The sequence below is a fragment of the Hirundo rustica genome, chromosome Z (genome assembly GCF_015227805.2).
Source record: "Hirundo rustica isolate bHirRus1 chromosome Z, bHirRus1.pri.v3, whole genome shotgun sequence".
Taxonomy (NCBI): Eukaryota; Metazoa; Chordata; class Aves; order Passeriformes; family Hirundinidae; genus Hirundo; species Hirundo rustica.
The window spans coordinates 31,822,638-31,840,099 of NC_053488.1; the positions used below are offsets into that span (position 1 = coordinate 31,822,638).

Below are 17,462 nucleotides of genomic sequence, written 5' to 3' on the forward strand. Positions count from 1 at the left end.
CTTTTTTAAAAGTCATCACATATCATTTCCTCCCATCATATGCTTAGGAAGCAAAATATGAGGAAAGAGAAAGTAAAAAAATGGGAACTTTAAAAAATACCTATAGGGAAAAAAAAGCAACTGGCATATTCACTGAAAGGACAGTTAAAAACCAAAATAAAACAGGTGATAACTGAAGAAATCCATAGTGACCCAACCTTTTCAGTCTCATTTACTAGTGTCCTATAAGCTGCACAGAAAAGATCAAATAAAGGAGGATACAGGTTAAATCACAAAAGACTTTTCGTCTTGATGTGTTCTATTCATATTCACAAAAAGTTAAGAGGTATAAACACACAACTACTACACAGTTAAATAAAATATAAATTAAATATAATTATAATTAAATATAATTTTGTAATTAAAATAAATTAAAACATAATGGTTAAATGCCCAAATCCACAGCCTTGCAAGCTTCAATTCAAGACAGTTTCCTTGAGGAATATGGATCCTGATGAGGGATTTCAATGTGAAATTTGTATAATTTTGCCTTGCTTAGAGTAACCATGTAAGCAAGAAACTTCTCTCTGAATGTCATTATTCTTTAGTTATGCATCCCCAAGAGACCTTGATACTTGGCAGATCAGCTACTGAATTGAACAACAAGAGTTTTAAATTAAAACCAAGCATTTTTACAGCACTCATGTTTTCAGGTGTGTTGCCCTAGCTTCATAACCCTATTCTCATCATTTCAGTTCTCACTACCTCCATCAGCAAGTCTGAAAACAGTATCGCAGATGGTGTCTTTAGGTGCTGTCCTAGGGTGACTTTATGATGCTTGTACCCCCAACTGTCTGTTCTGTTTGTGCTGTATCTTGAGTTCTGTGCCTTTAAGACTGACTCTGGGAGCAAACGGGAAGCAAGAAGAAGTGCAGAGGTTTTTTTGAAAAAACATTGTTCACTCCTCTGCATTCCTGCTCCGGGACTCTGTGTGTTCAGCTGAGGCAGTGGGACAAAAATCTTTTTTTGCTTTTGGTTAGTTTGGCTAGCTGAGGCAGAGAAGTTTCCTGGATTTTTTTTGTTTGTTTGTTTGTTTGTTTTTGTTTTCTTTTTCTTGGGACTGTTTATACCTTCTCTGGACTGAAAAACCCAGAGGAGCACCAAGAGCTCAGCACCTGGGGCCCACCAGGCCTGGACTTCGGCACTTTGTCAGCACCAGGGGAGCTGATAGGAGACCAAGGCAGCTGAGCTACAACCCACACCAGGGACTTTCCGAATTTGCCATCTCGCTTTTGGAATGACAAAAGGTTTTATTGTTTTATTTTATTCATTCTTTATGCTTGTGGGCACTTTGTTGAATAAATAGTTTTTTTCCACTTTTCTCCAAGGAAATTCTTTCCCAGACCAGCTGCAAGGAGGGGCCATTTGGATTTGCTGCCCAGAGGGACCCCATTTAGAGGTTTTCTACCAAGTTTGCCTTAAACCAGGATATGTGCCAAAATCACTCAGGCTCATCAGAGGCAACCGTGAAATGAATAATATACACCTTGGAAGACTTTATCGGCTTTCAAATTGAAGGTGTTGAGAAACCTTGGAAGTTACCAGTTTATTAATTTTGAAATTTAAGAAAGGTCCCATGTCTAAACGAAAATTACTTATCTTCACTCTGTAAGTCCAAAGATATAAAGGTATTGCAAATGCCCTATTCCAGTTCTCTCATTCTGCTTCTGCTTAAAAAGGATTTTCCTTTTATTTATGAACTTGTTCTAGGAACTTAACTAAGAACTCACTAAATGTCAGAAGTGTGGGAAATGACCCAAGGCATTAGATTTTATAAAAAAATATATACAAGTGTTATATAACTTTTTGTATCATTAGTCACATTGCACCATGTTCCAAACCTAAAACAATGTTATCCTCCTAACATCCCTAAACTGAAGCAACAAAATTCTAGCAAAGACATTGTCACCTACGAGAATCAGAGAAGAGTAGAAACACTACCTAGTATCATTAAAAGTTATTTTTCACAATCAAAAAATTCATCTGTCCACAAAAAGAAAAGTTGGTAATACATCTCCACATCAAGGAGGGGCAAAAGGGAGAAAAGTTCTAGAAACACTCTTTTTTCAGAGTTCTTCCAAGGGTTCTACTAAAGCTAAATAATATCCTGGAAAAATGAGGAAATACACTGTTATGGTGGTTGACCCTGGCTGGAGGCCAGGTGCCCACCAAAGCTGCTCTATCATTCCCTTTTTCAGCTGGACAGGGGGGAAAAAAAGACAAAAGTTACCCCATAGCCTCCCCAACTACCATTATCTTGCAACACAAATCTAATAGAAGTGTGAGATAAGACCAGATCAGCAAACCTTAGCTTTTATGTTTTAAAACCAAAATTAACATATTACTTTAGAGGTACTGTTCGTAAGTGACAGTGTCCAAGAACAGCAAAATTTAAAGTAAACATGACCAAAAAAAGGAACAAAATATTGGTGTAAAGGACCTCTGGAAGATTTGTAAGGTGTGGATGTAGGGCTACATCCTGACAGATTTGCACTTACTAACTGCAACCACCATAGTATGACTGACAAAAAAGTGCATCTCTTTGTACCACTGCGAAAGTGTAACAACATAACGTCATCTGAACATTTCTGAGGTTTAAGAAAATGCTGAAATGAAAGTGAAAGCAAGGCTCCTTTGTAGGAGGGTAGAAACTGTGCTACAATGCCATCTGGGGGGAGGGAGACATGTCCTGCCTGCAGAACTCAGCCTGACACATTTGCACAGCCAGAAGCAGTAGCCAGTCCCCCCAGTTTATACACACATAAGACTTTTGCTCCCTGAATCGGGCAATGCACACAAAACCTAAAAGGCTTCAACACATGAAATACTTTCAGTGTGCCACACCACAGTATTTCATTTAAAATGCAAAGCATCCAACAGCTGCTGAACCCATTTAGATACCAGGGTCACTGAACATAGCCAGGCAAATACTGAAAATGGCAGCAAGTCTGGAACTCGAAAAAATGAAGGCACAGGCGGAAGAAGAAGCACTCCAGAAGTACTCCAGAAGATATCACAGGCCATGTACAAATGTACAGCACACATACAGTAGCACCAACTCACGGGAATTAAGACAAACCTTGAATGGTGTGGGAGCAAAAGGGTTAGTTGGGGAACAACGGAAGGTAACCCTAATTGGATTCGATACCTCCTACAGTAACAGAAAACAGCAATCCACATGTTATAGCACCTTTGGCAATACATGGTACTATTGACCAAGAACTCATTTTCAATTACAGATTCATTCTACTAACTGCAGCAAATTTATTACCTTGATTTATAAGTGAACAAAAGTATTTAAGAGGTTACTAAGGATTCTGATTCATCAAAGTTTCTCAATATACCTGACACTGAGTTCAGAAAAGGAGATGACAAAAGGCCATTCTTATATTAGTGCTAATAAAGGAATTATATATAAACTCACAATGCATATAAACATGCAATATAGAAAATGTCATCATTTGTATTACATGTCTACTCCCTTTCCTCAGAACTGTAACGAACACAGAGATTTCAAAACACACATGCAATTATACACCACACATCATATCATAAGTGTTTGTTGTACATCCAATATATCTGACAACATGGGAAAATAGAAAAATGGCACAATCACTTCCAACATATAAAACCAGATAGAAATTATTTTATTAAATTAAAAATGCATGCATATTAGGATTAAGGGTTTTTGTTAGACGTTAACACTGTTTCCATTGAGAACAACATGCAGAAAGTAAGCAGTAGCCACCAAAAAAAAAAAAAAAAAAAAAAAAAAAATATATATATATATATATATATATATATATATATATACACATATATATATACACACACACACATTTTTTTTTTTTTTTTTTTTTTAAAAAAGACATCACCATCTTATTCATGGTGCATTAAAAGAATTTTCAAGAAGCAAAGGGAAAATATTTTCATGAAGCATCATTAAAAAAAGCTGCCAGTTTGGTTTTTGGTTTTTTTTGCAAAAATAAAAGAGGGATATCAAAGATGGAAAGTCATAACCACTAACATTAAAAAGAAGTATAGCAGCAAAAAACCTTACACTGATGAGAGAGTTACACTTAGATGGCATTTTAACATCTACCTCAGGGACTGATCTTATAATTGAAAACTACTCCTTTTGTAGCTCTGAACAGATCACGTTTAGTGGTTATGATTAATGGAGTTTTTAACTTCTGTCAGTTTTTAACTTCTCCATAACTTTTCTACGTATATGCATCAAAATACTTAATACTTAAATGTGCCTTTTAAATTCACTACATAAAATTCTCAAGCTCATTAGCATAGCACATAATGCAAACTGGTATGAAAGAATTCAAATGCAGAGAAACTGCAATGGGAAAGAAGCACACGTATCGAGAGTGAAAAGACAGTGTGTCATCACCCAACCTTAGAAGTGTTGAACAGAGAATCAGCAAATGGGTTAGTGCTGCTGAAGACAGCTGGCCTACTGAAAACACTGTTCTGCAGGAAAGGCAGGGAAGGGTTCTAAAAGGAAAGCATAATAGAAAATAATAAAAAAGTTTTAAATGAACCCTTTTCACTCATGAACCAAAACATATTAATTTAGTGGTTTGGGCTAACCAAACAAGGCCCATATTCTGCACATGCAAGATATGTGAAATTGGGCAAAATTGTACTTGCCCTGTATTTCTGATGCTCTGTCAGCAGAGACGGAAAGCACCAATCCTCGCACCGGTTCTATACCACTAAGTACATCAAGTGAAGAATTATGCAGCATTTATGTGCTTTGATATTTTTAAATTTTTTTCCAAACATCTCAGCATAAGCGACACTCTTACACATCAATTAAATGAAAAAAAAGTGGATTTCTGAGTTAGGATGAACACAAATATCTGTAATAATGTAGTAAATTTAGTTTTATTTTGAAAACCAGAGATCCTCATAATTTGATTTAACTTCTGTGGTAGTATACTCACCATATATTTTGTAAAAGTGAGGGCTCATTAATATTAGGCAACTCTAAGCAGATTTCACATCTAATAATAACTTTTATTTCTGCTTTACAGAACACTTTGTATACATGCATATGATTAGTAACTGCCTGAATTCATAGTTTATTAAAACTAAATATTCTGGTCTTCCCCTGACACTATGTCCTTTCTCATTTACATTTAACAGAAAGAGTTTACACATTTAAACCAAATAAAAGGATATAATTTGACCATTTATATTCTTTATGTGGTTTTAGTACTGCATTCTATTTTGAGATCAGAATCTACATAATGAGGAGGGAACAGCTCTGATTTCAAATAGTATGTTAGAACTACACTGCGTATACTTAGAAGTAATTTCTACACTGGGTGTATCCATCTGGCAATTACCTGTAAGTCTTGGGGCTGTAAGTTTAACACTGCTGGAAAATAGTATGGATGGGAATGTGAGAACCTTTCAGGAGCACTTATACCAAGTATAACCTATTATCCATAGGTACGGTGCTGTTTAAAAAAATCTCTTAAAGCATTTGGGTTTTTAAAATTCTCCTGAAAATAGTAAACACATCCCTAAACATTTATTTTCAAATACCATGTTGCAAAAAAGTAATTCCATTTCATAAGGCCACAAATGTCTTAGCTCTACTGCATCTTCAGCAGTGACAAAGTAATGCCATGAACTTCTTTGCCAAGGTTTCTTCACTGTGAAGTCACTCAAAGTCAACAAGCCATTTCTCTAGAGTACAAGAAGATTTTCTGTGTATGAGATTCACATTTGATTTTGAATATTGTAAAGAAAGGTTTGTGAAAAATAAATAGCTACTGTAATAATCGTATCACACTTTAACAGTTACTTATCACCAGCACAGAATTTTGAAATTCATCTTGTTGAAATTTCAGGCAATTAAAATGTGCTTCATAAACACTTCATATATCAACAGTAAAATCCTAGTAAAACAGGAAACAAAAGTTCAGCTATAGTCATTCAAAACCTTGCCTTTTGTCATGATGGCATAGCTCCTAAAATATTACCCTTAATACTAATCTATGCAACAATATTGTGTTAATATGGACTACTGACTACTATGATGAAGCCTATGAATGGTTCAGTTTAGCATATGTTTTGCACAGTCTAGGACAAGTGTAAATGCTAAAATAAAGGGAGTTCTCTACTATTTTATTTTATTTATTCTATATTATTTTATTTTATTTTAACTATTTCTTAAAATTCAAATCAAAGCCTAAAGTAATAGGGTTCTTTTCTTTATTTATTTGTTTGGTTGGTTTTTGTTTGGTTTGGTTTTGGTTTGTTCTGTTTTGTTTTGGGCTTTGTTTGTTTGTTTCTTTGTTTCTTCCCTTTTTTCAACTTTTTTCCATTCAGAATTTTATGTGTCCAAGAATTAATGTTGCTAAGTTATCAGAAACTAGCTAGCATTTCATACAACATTATGCTGTAATACTACTATGGGATCATAATCACAGTGATATATTGTCTCCTACTCAGAAATACACAGAGGAATATTAGTATCAAACCGACTCAATGAGTAACTCCTTATTATCTAAACGACCACTGTCTTTTCACAAGCCTTTTCACTTTTCATTATTCCAGCTGGAGTACACACAGAACTTTTTTAACCACTAAACCTGCATGAAAAAAAAAAAGGGAAGAAATGGACTCATTAGCTACGCATCATTTAAAACTGGCAGCCTGGTTAAATGTGTAGTGCTTTATAATTACAGGGCATATGTGCAGGCAGCTAGCTCCTTGGGTGACTGGACATGAACGTTAAGCAGGAAATTCCTTTATAAGATCTTATTATTAATTACAAATGCAAGTTTCAAAAGATGAAAATAATAAACATAATGCTATTTATGATGATCACAACATAATGTATGGGTACAGGAAGAGCATTTGCAATGTTTCTGCTTACAGAGAAACAAGAGTTTGTTAGTACAATCAAGAAATAACCAACAAGCTTAATTTGAAAATAGAGAATAAAGAGCTATAATCAAAATAGCAAAGGAGCATTCTCTAAATAAAAGTAGTGATAAAATAATGGCATCATTTCCATCCCAAATGGGCCTAAATATTCACTATCAACAGTTCTGTTCACATCACAGCAAATGCAAAAGTGTTACTTGAGTTTGAGTGCCAATAATCAACATCCAATAAAACTTTTTCATGCAACTTTACCTTAGATGACTGACGATAAAATGGGTTAGTAGTTTTCTGCCCACAGAGAGCAGAAGCTGAAGAAGGGCTATAAAGAGACTGTGGCTGGGGAACAAGAGTTATGAGACATCTAGTAAATAAACATGCAGCTTACACAGACTCTACAATGAGGAAGTTTAGTTTCTAGTGATGCAAGCAACTTATATTAAAGCTCAGTAGCTTTTGTCTGCAACGTCCATGCAGCTTAGTGACGGAATACTTCTGTGTACTTCTAGGTCCTTTCATTAATGTCCACAGAATTTTTTAACAGGTGCTGTATTTCTGCATGCGCTTCTCAGACACGCTGTCAATCTCTAACAGATGGCTTTAGTTAGACTCCTACTCTGCCCCCCAAACAAATTATCTTTCTTGAGGCTTTTCAAAATAGTTTGAGGACGGCGTGCTGGAGGGTATTTCCAAATCCAACTCGATTTCATTCTAAATGGAAATAACACTTAAATCAAATCTTTGTTCCTAAAACAGCTGAGATGGCACTTTCAGGATTAAATATCCCATTCCCAAATACTACCATCTTGAACATTTGCTTTACCTATTACTATGTATTACATCTCTTTTCACATTCTTTATGCTTACCCTTGGTCTGCTTATAATGCTTTGTACCATAAAGACTACAGGATTGCCTGCCTTCCGTATGGCTTCCACAGCTTGTTCGTGGCTGGCATCTCTGAGGTCAATTCCATCCACCTGTAATTGGAAGGCCTCATCTTAACATTGCAAAAACTACAAGAGTCATGAGTCAGTTCTGAGTTTTGGTTAGGAAGCTTCGACTAAAACCTAAGTCCAAACCTCTGTTTCTAGTGGACCTTTCTACTGACATGGCCTGAGGTCCCTTAAACACAGGTTTGATATCTCCGAGAGCACTGACAGGACATTGAATAAATATTCTCTTATTCCTCTGTTTTAAGAACAGGTTTTTCAACATTTTTAGTTCAGACTCTGGAAGTTTTCCCACAAGCAATGTAACAGAAGAGATATGATAATCCAGAGAGAGTAGGAGTGTTTACCAAATAAATACTGCTTCCTGTAAATCCCACTTTAAGAAAAAACTATTACTCAGGACTTTATGAGATTTACAAACTGAAACTTGTTATGTGCTGGACAGTCTTTCATGATGGGATATTATGTCAGTACAGTGTACTTTTTTCTTTTTCCTTTTTTCATTTTATTTTTCTAAAGATCAACTTTGACTACTAGACACTTTCTTCAGAAGTTAAATTTCTTGGTCACAGCTGAAAACCTTTCTATCTTCTGAAAGAATGCATTTACACAGGATGGCTTAAGGACAAATTTGCGCCTGGTTGGGTTTTTTTCACGTCTTTATATGTATGGGTTTGTAAAACAATTTGTCCCATTATCCAGGTAAGAATGTTAAGGTGAGGTTAGCATTAGTAAAGTCACATCATCACAATGACCACAATAGAAGTTAGAAGCTAACAGAAAGGTTATTTGTTAGTGACAAAGGTTATTTGTTAGTGACAATTCTAGAACACAAACTTGTATGATGAGGATTACCCCTACAAATTTTGTTTAACTCTACCTCAAACTTAATCATCCAATGCAAATAACAAAACAAAAACAGTAACAAAAACAATCTGAGAGAAATTCTAAACCTATGAGGAACTGAAAAATAACAATAACACCCTCCAGCTTTCCCGTGTCTGGAAAACTGTATGCACTGCAGAGATGGAAGCTTACAGATGCCATGACCTGAGAAACTGAAACCTTCATTCAGAAACAGTCACAGTAACACAACATTTTGATTCGACTCACCCATTCTGCAAGCACCACTGTCAGAGACAATTGCACTCATAAAAATCCAGTTCTTCAGGGGAAATTGCTATTTTTAACTTTGTGGCCTTCAAGCAAAATTCCACCTCCCAACTTCTTATACATTGCAAACTTTTCCATCCTGTTATAGAAAGTGCTGCCTATGCTAAGGTATTATTTCAAGATCCTCAAGCTTGTGCAAAGAGCAAACTGCAGTTTCAGTACCACCATGTAAGTCAAGCCCAGTGTGAGCCAGAATCACCAACTCCATCACTGCTTGCTGTGCTTCTTACTGATGGACAGTCAGCTAGACATCCAACAGGGTTAAACTGAGGCAGTTCCCATTAGCCTGACAGTGGAGATAGGGCAGTGTCTGACACTGATAGTCATGCCAGAAAAGTTCTATTCCCTTCAGTATGTTTATTCTTCAATATCTTTAAGTAAGAAAGCAGAAGGGGCTGCATGAGCACAGGACTAGCTAAGTAGATGAGGAATGAACATAAATCCCACTCTGCAATACCACTGGCTACATTACACTCAGAAACGGGTGAAATGTTCTTGATGTCTCAAGTTTCAAACACAGATTTCTTCATGTCAGGAGAAATAAAAATTATTCCTCCCTTAATTCCTGCACAAGATGCATAAGAATTATGTGAATCAATAAAGATTTAAGATTGAAATAATCTCAACATTCATTTGCATGGTTTTCACTGACTGTTTCTATTGCTACCCAATATGCAAAGGTGAAAAATCTTTTCACCAAACTTAAGCTGTATCCTACATATTCTGGTTTTCATATAGGCAGGTCAAACTGCTGGCTTTGTAGACCCCTGCTCACATAGTCAGTCATCTGTTTCAGACGGATATTCAACTTAGCAGGCTGCTGTCTGCACACAAACATCAGCAGATGGTACTACAGTCTGTGTGGCTCAAGTAGTATCAGCTGTAGCAATTGCAAAGCTGTCAGCCCATCACACATCCATCTCAGTGTCTCCTGAGATGCTGGGGGAATTGCAGCAAAAGACATTCGGATGGTACCTCTACAATCCGATCTCCAGTTTTCAGTGTTCCATTTTTGCCAGCTGGGCTGTCTTCCAGGATGTGTTTGATAAAGATCCCTCTCATGACTTCTCCGTTACTCAGGCGGCTTCCCATCCCTCGTCCTCCAACAATGCTGATCCCCAATGACTTGCTAGGCTCTCTCCAGAGTTCGACCCTTTTGTGACAAAAAAAAAGGACCAAACTAAATTCAAATCTGTTGTGATTATGAGAAATCTGCACTCTGAAGACACCTGGATTTGCAAAATTATTTAAAAAAAACTAAAATAATGCCTCCCTGCAACATTTTGTTTTTCATTGGAAGTTATCTACTAGATTGGTAAGAAATTCTGTAATTGTTTCTAGTATTGGTCACTTTGATTTGGGTTCTAATAGAAACTTTGAATATTTCTCTTCATCTTTTTTGACTTTTTTGACTTTTGACAGTCAGCTTGGAATAAGTAAAAATAAATTACTGTAACAATCAAGACACTGTTAGACTGCAGGGATTTGGCCCAATGGCAGTAAAAGTCACCCATTAATCACTCCTGCAATGCACAACATACATAAGTGAGTGATTCTGTTGAGTTTTTAGTCTTCTTAAAATATGTTTCAAACTTTTTGAATTTCAGATGACATTTTATAATGTGCAACTAGATCCGCACTTACTTTCTGGGCTGGTTCCAGTTACTGAAAGCTGCATTTTGAAGTTCACTTTCTTCTCCCTCCCCCTCTTCACGTTCTGGAAGCTCTGGGAGTTCCCTGATTACAAACAGGAACATGCAATTTATTTCTAAAAAATCCACATAATCACTAGATTTTTCTGAAAATTCCCATATATTGAGTCAACCTGCCACTATCAGAATTTGTACACCAGATTCACATAAGGATATGTTCAGGGATCCCCTGTCCACTTTTTATCTGTCAGTGGCTTATCTGAAGTTTCTATCCACAACAGAGAATAAAAGATTGCAATTTGGAAATAAAACCAAATCAAAGCTAAAGGTAATTTATTGTTTTCAAAATGAAAGAAATTACAACAGAAGCACTCAACTAAACTTACTGCTTTTGGAGACAAATTGCAAAAAAAAATTATTAATCACTTTGAAATTTTAGACTGTACCTGCAATGAATTTTTGAAACTGAAGGAAAAGAATGGCACAACTTATTCTTTCCAGTTATGTCCTGGAAAGACCATCAATACCAAAGTCTTATGTTGGAAGCACTTTAGTAATTGTGGCAATCCATAAATACAATTGCATGATATTTAAGAGGAATTTAGAATGAGAAAAAATTCAATCTCTTTTTTGGACATATCAAACAGCCTTGTAAAAATGCTAAAAAAATTGCCAGTCAAAGCAAAAACTGTATTTTTAACAGATTTTTATTTTAGTGGCTGCTGGTCTGTAGAAAATAATCCATCTTTCATCTCTCCTAAAACAGAACTTCTCTTCCTAAAATGTGCAAGGTGTATGGAAAGAGTTACATTTTAGAGCAATTTGGGAGAAAGCTGTAAGCCTTTTGACTCACCTGACAATATGTGAAGGAAAAAGTTCAAGTGGCACAGTTCCCTCTGTCTGTTGTCCCAAACTGGCCCTGTATTCATCTAAATTTTCTGCTGGCACATACATAATACTGCAATAAAATGGGACATGATTAAACTAGTACAAGGAATGCCAGTCCTCCTTTTAGCAGGTGTGAGGTATGGATACGAAGATGCCAGTCAAGACTACTTTCTTAACTTTAAAGCCAAAGTGATGGTATGTTGAAAATAAGCACTCGTACGAATCCTTTGTGACTTTGCAACAAGTACACATTTATAGTCAAATTAGGTAGCTGAACAGCACATAATTTTTTGTAATTAAAGTATATGGTATTTGAACAGTGACAGGAATTTAACAAGAAACAATCCAACTTCATTCAAAACATGGATTCCTCATGCACAGACAAACATTGAAGGATCTGTGAGGTTTGAGGCACCATTACCACCCTCACTGACCACTGAAAATGTTTCTGAAAGTTGGCCTGTAGATTTCTACACTTTTAGTGAATACTTCATGGGTTTGGACATAAAAATGTGTTACAGCACACCACCTATGCCACAGGGACCAATCCCATGCTCAGCTCCTTCCTCCAGGCCTTCGAGCACTTCCAACCAGTTTAGGACAGTCAAATAGTTGTGTTTCATCAGCCAAATGATGTGCAGATGTTTGAATGCCAGAAAGAAAAATGGCCCAATAGACTGAGGAGAGTGAAACAAAGAGGGCAAAAAACTAAAGGTCTGAAGAATATTGCTTGAAAAGCTTCCATCTTGTATGTCAAAGGATACCACAGTATAAACCATGATATAAACAGGGCTACGTAGATAGCCCTCCTTTAACGATGCTCTGTCTTCTTAAAAATCTACTAAAGTATACAAAGAAGTAAGGCTGACGGAAAAAGGACAGAAAAAATCCGTCTTGTGACATTGTTAAAAGAAAAAAAAAACGTATTTCCCCATGGTAGAGACAGGGCTAAACAAAAAATAAAAGGTCTTGGCCACTTCACAAGGATATGCAAGCTGCTGAGAAGAGACTCTTTCAAGTCTGAGGCTTTCACATGGAGCTGTCTCCTGTCCATCGTTCATGACTGATGTCCTCTTTGTCACACTCTGATTGCCACTGATTCCCCCTCTCAGTAGTTGTCTGCTGAATGCATCAAGCATCAGAAGAAATGCAAAGAAACTTTTATACAATTAATGCTATCAGTCTAAAAAATTCTTGTAAGGACCACCTTACTCGTCCATCTGTATGTGTCCAAGCATGTTCCCTACCTCCTCTCACATCCACCACACCTAGAAAAGCGCAAAAAGCGTCAGTATGGAGGTGTCTGGGGTGCTGAACAGAAGGAACTTCCTAGTTCTTCTATGGAAATTTCTAAAACTGTATTATCTAAATTCATATCCATTCTAAAATCTTTATTATCACCAGCTTTACCTCTTCCTTAAAACTCCCTGTTCTGCATTGGCCCTTTTTCAAACACGTTCAGTGTTACTCCACTTAACACAACATATTTTCCTTTTGCAGGGCTGAGAATATAACACTTGGAAACACAGCACAACAGTCACTAACCCTTATCTGCCTTTCCTGAGGGCATTTTAGCACTGGCAAATGCTAAAGACATGCAGCAGCTATTCTGTGAAGACTCAGCAGCGAAACAGCAAAAAGCAAGAAAGAAAAGAATTTTGGACAATAAGGACTACTATTTCTCAGCCATCTCCAACACCAAGTGTGTTGAGCTACAGTGAAGTACTAGTATTATGCTCACAAAACTCTCATGGGTCAGCTTCACCCAACAGGCCCATAAGAATACCTTGCTTCTACAAAACCTGTAAGACTTGTAAGTTACATTTCAATGGAAGAAAATGTACCATTCATCACTTGTAAAAGAAAAAGTGGCAGAAAGATGCAGTAAAGAAAACAGAACTTCTGGCTAGAAGGTCTGGACAATCTCCTTTATGCTAAACTGAACCTGGAATCTAAAATTCAAAGTGTGGAAAGGAGAATGACACACTCCTACAAAGCAAACAAGTTATCCCAGGTTCAGCCTGAATGCATACAGCAAAGTGTGACCTCTGACAGTACAGTGTTCAGTATAAATCAGCTCTCGTCTAGTCCTTTTCTGCAAGGACTACAAGGCAAATAATTTTGCAGAGTGCCAAGGCTGAAGGTAGTAGTAGTCCTTATCTTATACATGAGCACTAGAGATGAGCTGATCTGAAGAGGGAGGCAAACCATATGCACTCCAACTTCTGGAATACCCTACTGTGTTTTGTTATATGATTAAATAACTGACATTGTACTGAATATTTAAAAAGGTATGACTCAAAGGATGCTCTCAAAAAGTTTTAAATGCTACTTAGAAATGCCTCCACAAAGCTGCCTTAGTTTCCCTTTTTGCGTCCAGCACCAGAAGTATAAAGAAAAGAGGTCTGCTTTACCATTTAAAAAAATGCATCTAAAATCGAGCAACTGAATTACCTAATTGATTTCCACAGATGGAATAAAATTTAGATAATCTTACTGGGAGCTGTTACATCTTAGCCCTTTGGAAAAATACATTATTTCTATTCCAGTACTCAACTACAGTTCTAACAGCCTAATTTAAAGCACTCAAAGGAACATTCAGTATGTTTTTAATTGTTCATTCTTATCTACATGTTCATTCTTATCTAGGTTTCTGTAATGCTTCAGTTGTGTCACAAATACCAACCAGAACACTTGCATTTTGCAAAGAAATAACATACAAAAGAAAATCTACATGGATCAAGTACATGGAAAGTTATATTTTGAGTGTTCACCTTTGTATCTTGCTCATGATTTCCAAAGTTCAGTTAATTGCAAAGGTTTTCCTAACTGCTCTTATTATCTGCATTATGTGACCATCCTCCTGCTATCTTTGTTCTGCATGTTATTATTAAAAGGAAAGAGTATTTTCCCAGCTTAGTGCCCACAAACAGACACCTTACAATTATCAAATCCATCACTTGCTGGATTGATGCTGGAGCTCACTTGTAGGTTAAACTGAGATCTGAAGACATTCAGCATCATCCTGAACAACCCAGCCTGGGGCTAGGATGATGAGGAGCACAGAACAAGAAATGTTTTTCACTCCTCTGACCAACTCTGTTGAACTTCATGCTGTAAAGCAGAAATAAAACCCCACCAAGGCACCTGACTAGTTTGTCTGCAAAACAGACTGGTAATTGTCTTAATACAGCTACAGGGAAGACAGTAAGAGAAAAAAAGGCTAGAAAACATGAGGACATGAAGACAGAAAAACCAAAATAAATAAAGACTGCTCCACTTCTGTATCTTATTTCTTCACCGCAAGGCAAATTAAAGTTCAAAATTTTCAAAGGAAAGTATATGCATGATTTAGCCATCTCTCTTTTGCTGCTGTATAGCTTGAAAGAAAAGTGTTATGGTTTTCCTTCTAGAGAGTTAACACCACTTCTCCTACCTCCAGAGATATACACTAGCAACTAAAGCAGTGAAAATGGAAACACCAATCGTTGCACATATGAAAATATCTTATAAACACAACACTGCATGCAGTACAGAGGAACATTTATCACATGCTTGACTGAACAGCCACACAAAACCTTGAAACACCAACAAATAAATTACAAAGTATGGAAAATGCTTAGGACAAAATACTGTAATCAACATTTAAGGTTCAATTTGAACCCTTGCATACATGGAGGAAATAAAATGTAAGTGCCACAGAAAATATGACACTGAGATTGATCCAGATATCAGTACATTGTACTCATGCCAGTTCTAGAAGTGAACCTTGTACACATACACACAACATGCACACGTGCTCTGGGCACATCTTGGGTGGCTGTCATAGATGAAATTTTAAAATATTAGCAATAATTTTTTTAGAATATAGGTATTTTCATACCAGACTTAGAAAATGTGCTCCAATTTTCAAGTTTAAAGCCATACAAAAATATATAATACAATTATACACACACAGTTGTATCTTTTTTAATTAAATATATATATATACACATCCACATGTGCAGCCACATATGCATGCACACACAAACGTACATGAGAAGAAAGAGAGTATGTACCTATATCTGGATATATCCCTGACATTACTATTGATGTCATAAAAGCATGGAATGATTTTACAGACAAGTTGCAACACAGAGCCATAATGAATTTCTGAATTGCCAATACTCACACATAACAGAGGGCCTGATCATCAGCAGGTGCTGGAGAAGATCTAGAATGTGAAGCATACGATGCAGCATCTTTTTACAATGGTGTTAATTAATATCAATGTCTCATGCTGAATGTGAGAGGCATACTTATGTATGTAGAAGTGTGAGCTGCTTTTTTTTTTTTCTTCTTTCCTTTTTTTTTCCCTGTCTTGTTCCACCTCCAATTCATCTACATCTAACCCAGAAAACCCAGAAAAATCTGCTCTTTATTTTTGTCTATAGCAGTGATTATTAAGAAGCATGGAAAATGGAATTATAATCTCTTTTATTTCTTGACCAGGAATTCATTCCCCCATTTAGTCAGGTGAATTCTAATTCAGCTTTATAATTAACTGACAGATGTTTAAAGCATCTGCTGTAAAGCACGAAACACTGGCTTTATTATGGAAATATATGAGCTCCTGACAAGGTAGAGTGAGAAGTGAAACAGAATGCATTCAGTAAGGCCACACATCTGGTTTGCTACATACAGAGGGGAAAAAAATTAAATACACAACTGTGAAACTCAGACTGCTGGTTCTTGAACTAGTAAAATTCAAATATCCCTTAACAGAATTAAAGAATGCCTTTCCATGGCCAGTAAGAACGGCATTGTGTTTTCTCTGCAAATACTATTTGCTACTGTTTGAAATACACCTTTGGAAGCAAAATACTTCTGCTTAATCACTTTTTGAGGGCAGCCTGCTACCCCACCCAAAAAAGCTCAGTCTAAAAGTTAAGGACTAATTTAGGACTAAGAGGAATGATATCTAGGTGATCATGTCTGAGTACTGGCATACCCTTGTTTTCCAAGGAAGACACCAAAGAGATTCAACTTAAATCTTCGAAATGATAGCCCTTAAATCAAAAATGCTGCAAGGTGATGCACCACATTAGCTCTGAATTGACAAATATAGGAGGGGAACAAGAGAACAGGAGTGTGTATCCTTCCCAGCAAACAAAGAACTATCTTAACATGAAGCTCCTTATTTCCAAATTTCTGGGTGTCACCCACATGTTTGTACCACAATCTTTTTTCTGGGATCCTGTACTGCTCCTATAAGTTAAAAATTAAAGAAAAGTTTGATTATGCTGAATAGTTTTACAGCAAAACTATATTGTCCAAAAAATACTGTCATTTTTCTTGCAAGACTCCTTAGAAGTTACCGAAGAATTTAGTCTTTCTGTTTCTAAAGTGGAGAAGCTGGCTTCACTTTAAAACTTGTCATAGGAATGCAACAACAAACAAAAATACAAAACAAAAGACAAAAATCTTGAGTAAGAATGTGAATAGCAACAGCCCTTTTTATGCAATATCTTTCAGAAATGGGATGCATTTTTTTCTAAAAAAATTGAATATCCATATCTAAGGCAAGATTTTAGTATTTCCAACATATCTGCAAAAGAATAAGACTGCAAAACAAAACTTGTAGTCACACAGCATAAAATACAGCAGCTATAAAAGGATAAGCACAAATAATGAACATACCTGTATTTGATCACAAATTACAGCACTAAAAAAAAGACTCCCCATAGAAGAATGATGCTGTAGCATTTGTGTCTCTAAGCAGATATACAAACACATGCATGTGCACGTACAACCAATCCCATTTTAGTTAGACTTTGCGAGTGGTATTTTGGAAGCCTACAGTAATAA

General features: G+C 36.3%; 1 protein-coding gene across 15 annotated transcripts in view; it reads right to left on the bottom strand.

The window, feature by feature from the left end:
• Positions 1-17,462, bottom strand: part of MPDZ (multiple PDZ domain crumbs cell polarity complex component) — a 111,648-nt gene that overhangs the window by 25,626 nt on the left and 68,560 nt on the right. For 7 of the 15 annotated variants that reach the window (XM_040089525.2, XM_040089524.2, XM_040089526.2 and 4 more), the window contains 8 exons: positions 15,787-15,828; positions 11,581-11,685; positions 10,720-10,812; positions 10,051-10,228; positions 7,819-7,929; positions 7,207-7,290; positions 4,447-4,545; positions 3,119-3,190 (listed from right to left, as the gene is read on the bottom strand). In XM_040089525.2, coding sequence (XP_039945459.1) covers positions 3,119-3,190; positions 4,447-4,545; positions 7,207-7,290; positions 7,819-7,929; positions 10,051-10,228; positions 10,720-10,812; positions 11,581-11,685; positions 15,787-15,828 — 784 coding nt within the window. The remainder of the gene's footprint in view (positions 1-3,118; positions 3,191-4,446; positions 4,546-7,206; positions 7,291-7,818; positions 7,930-10,050; positions 10,229-10,719; positions 10,813-11,580; positions 11,686-15,786; positions 15,829-17,462) is intronic. The other 8 variants (XM_058423989.1, XM_058423990.1, XM_058423992.1 and 5 more) reach the window with 8 other exon arrangements.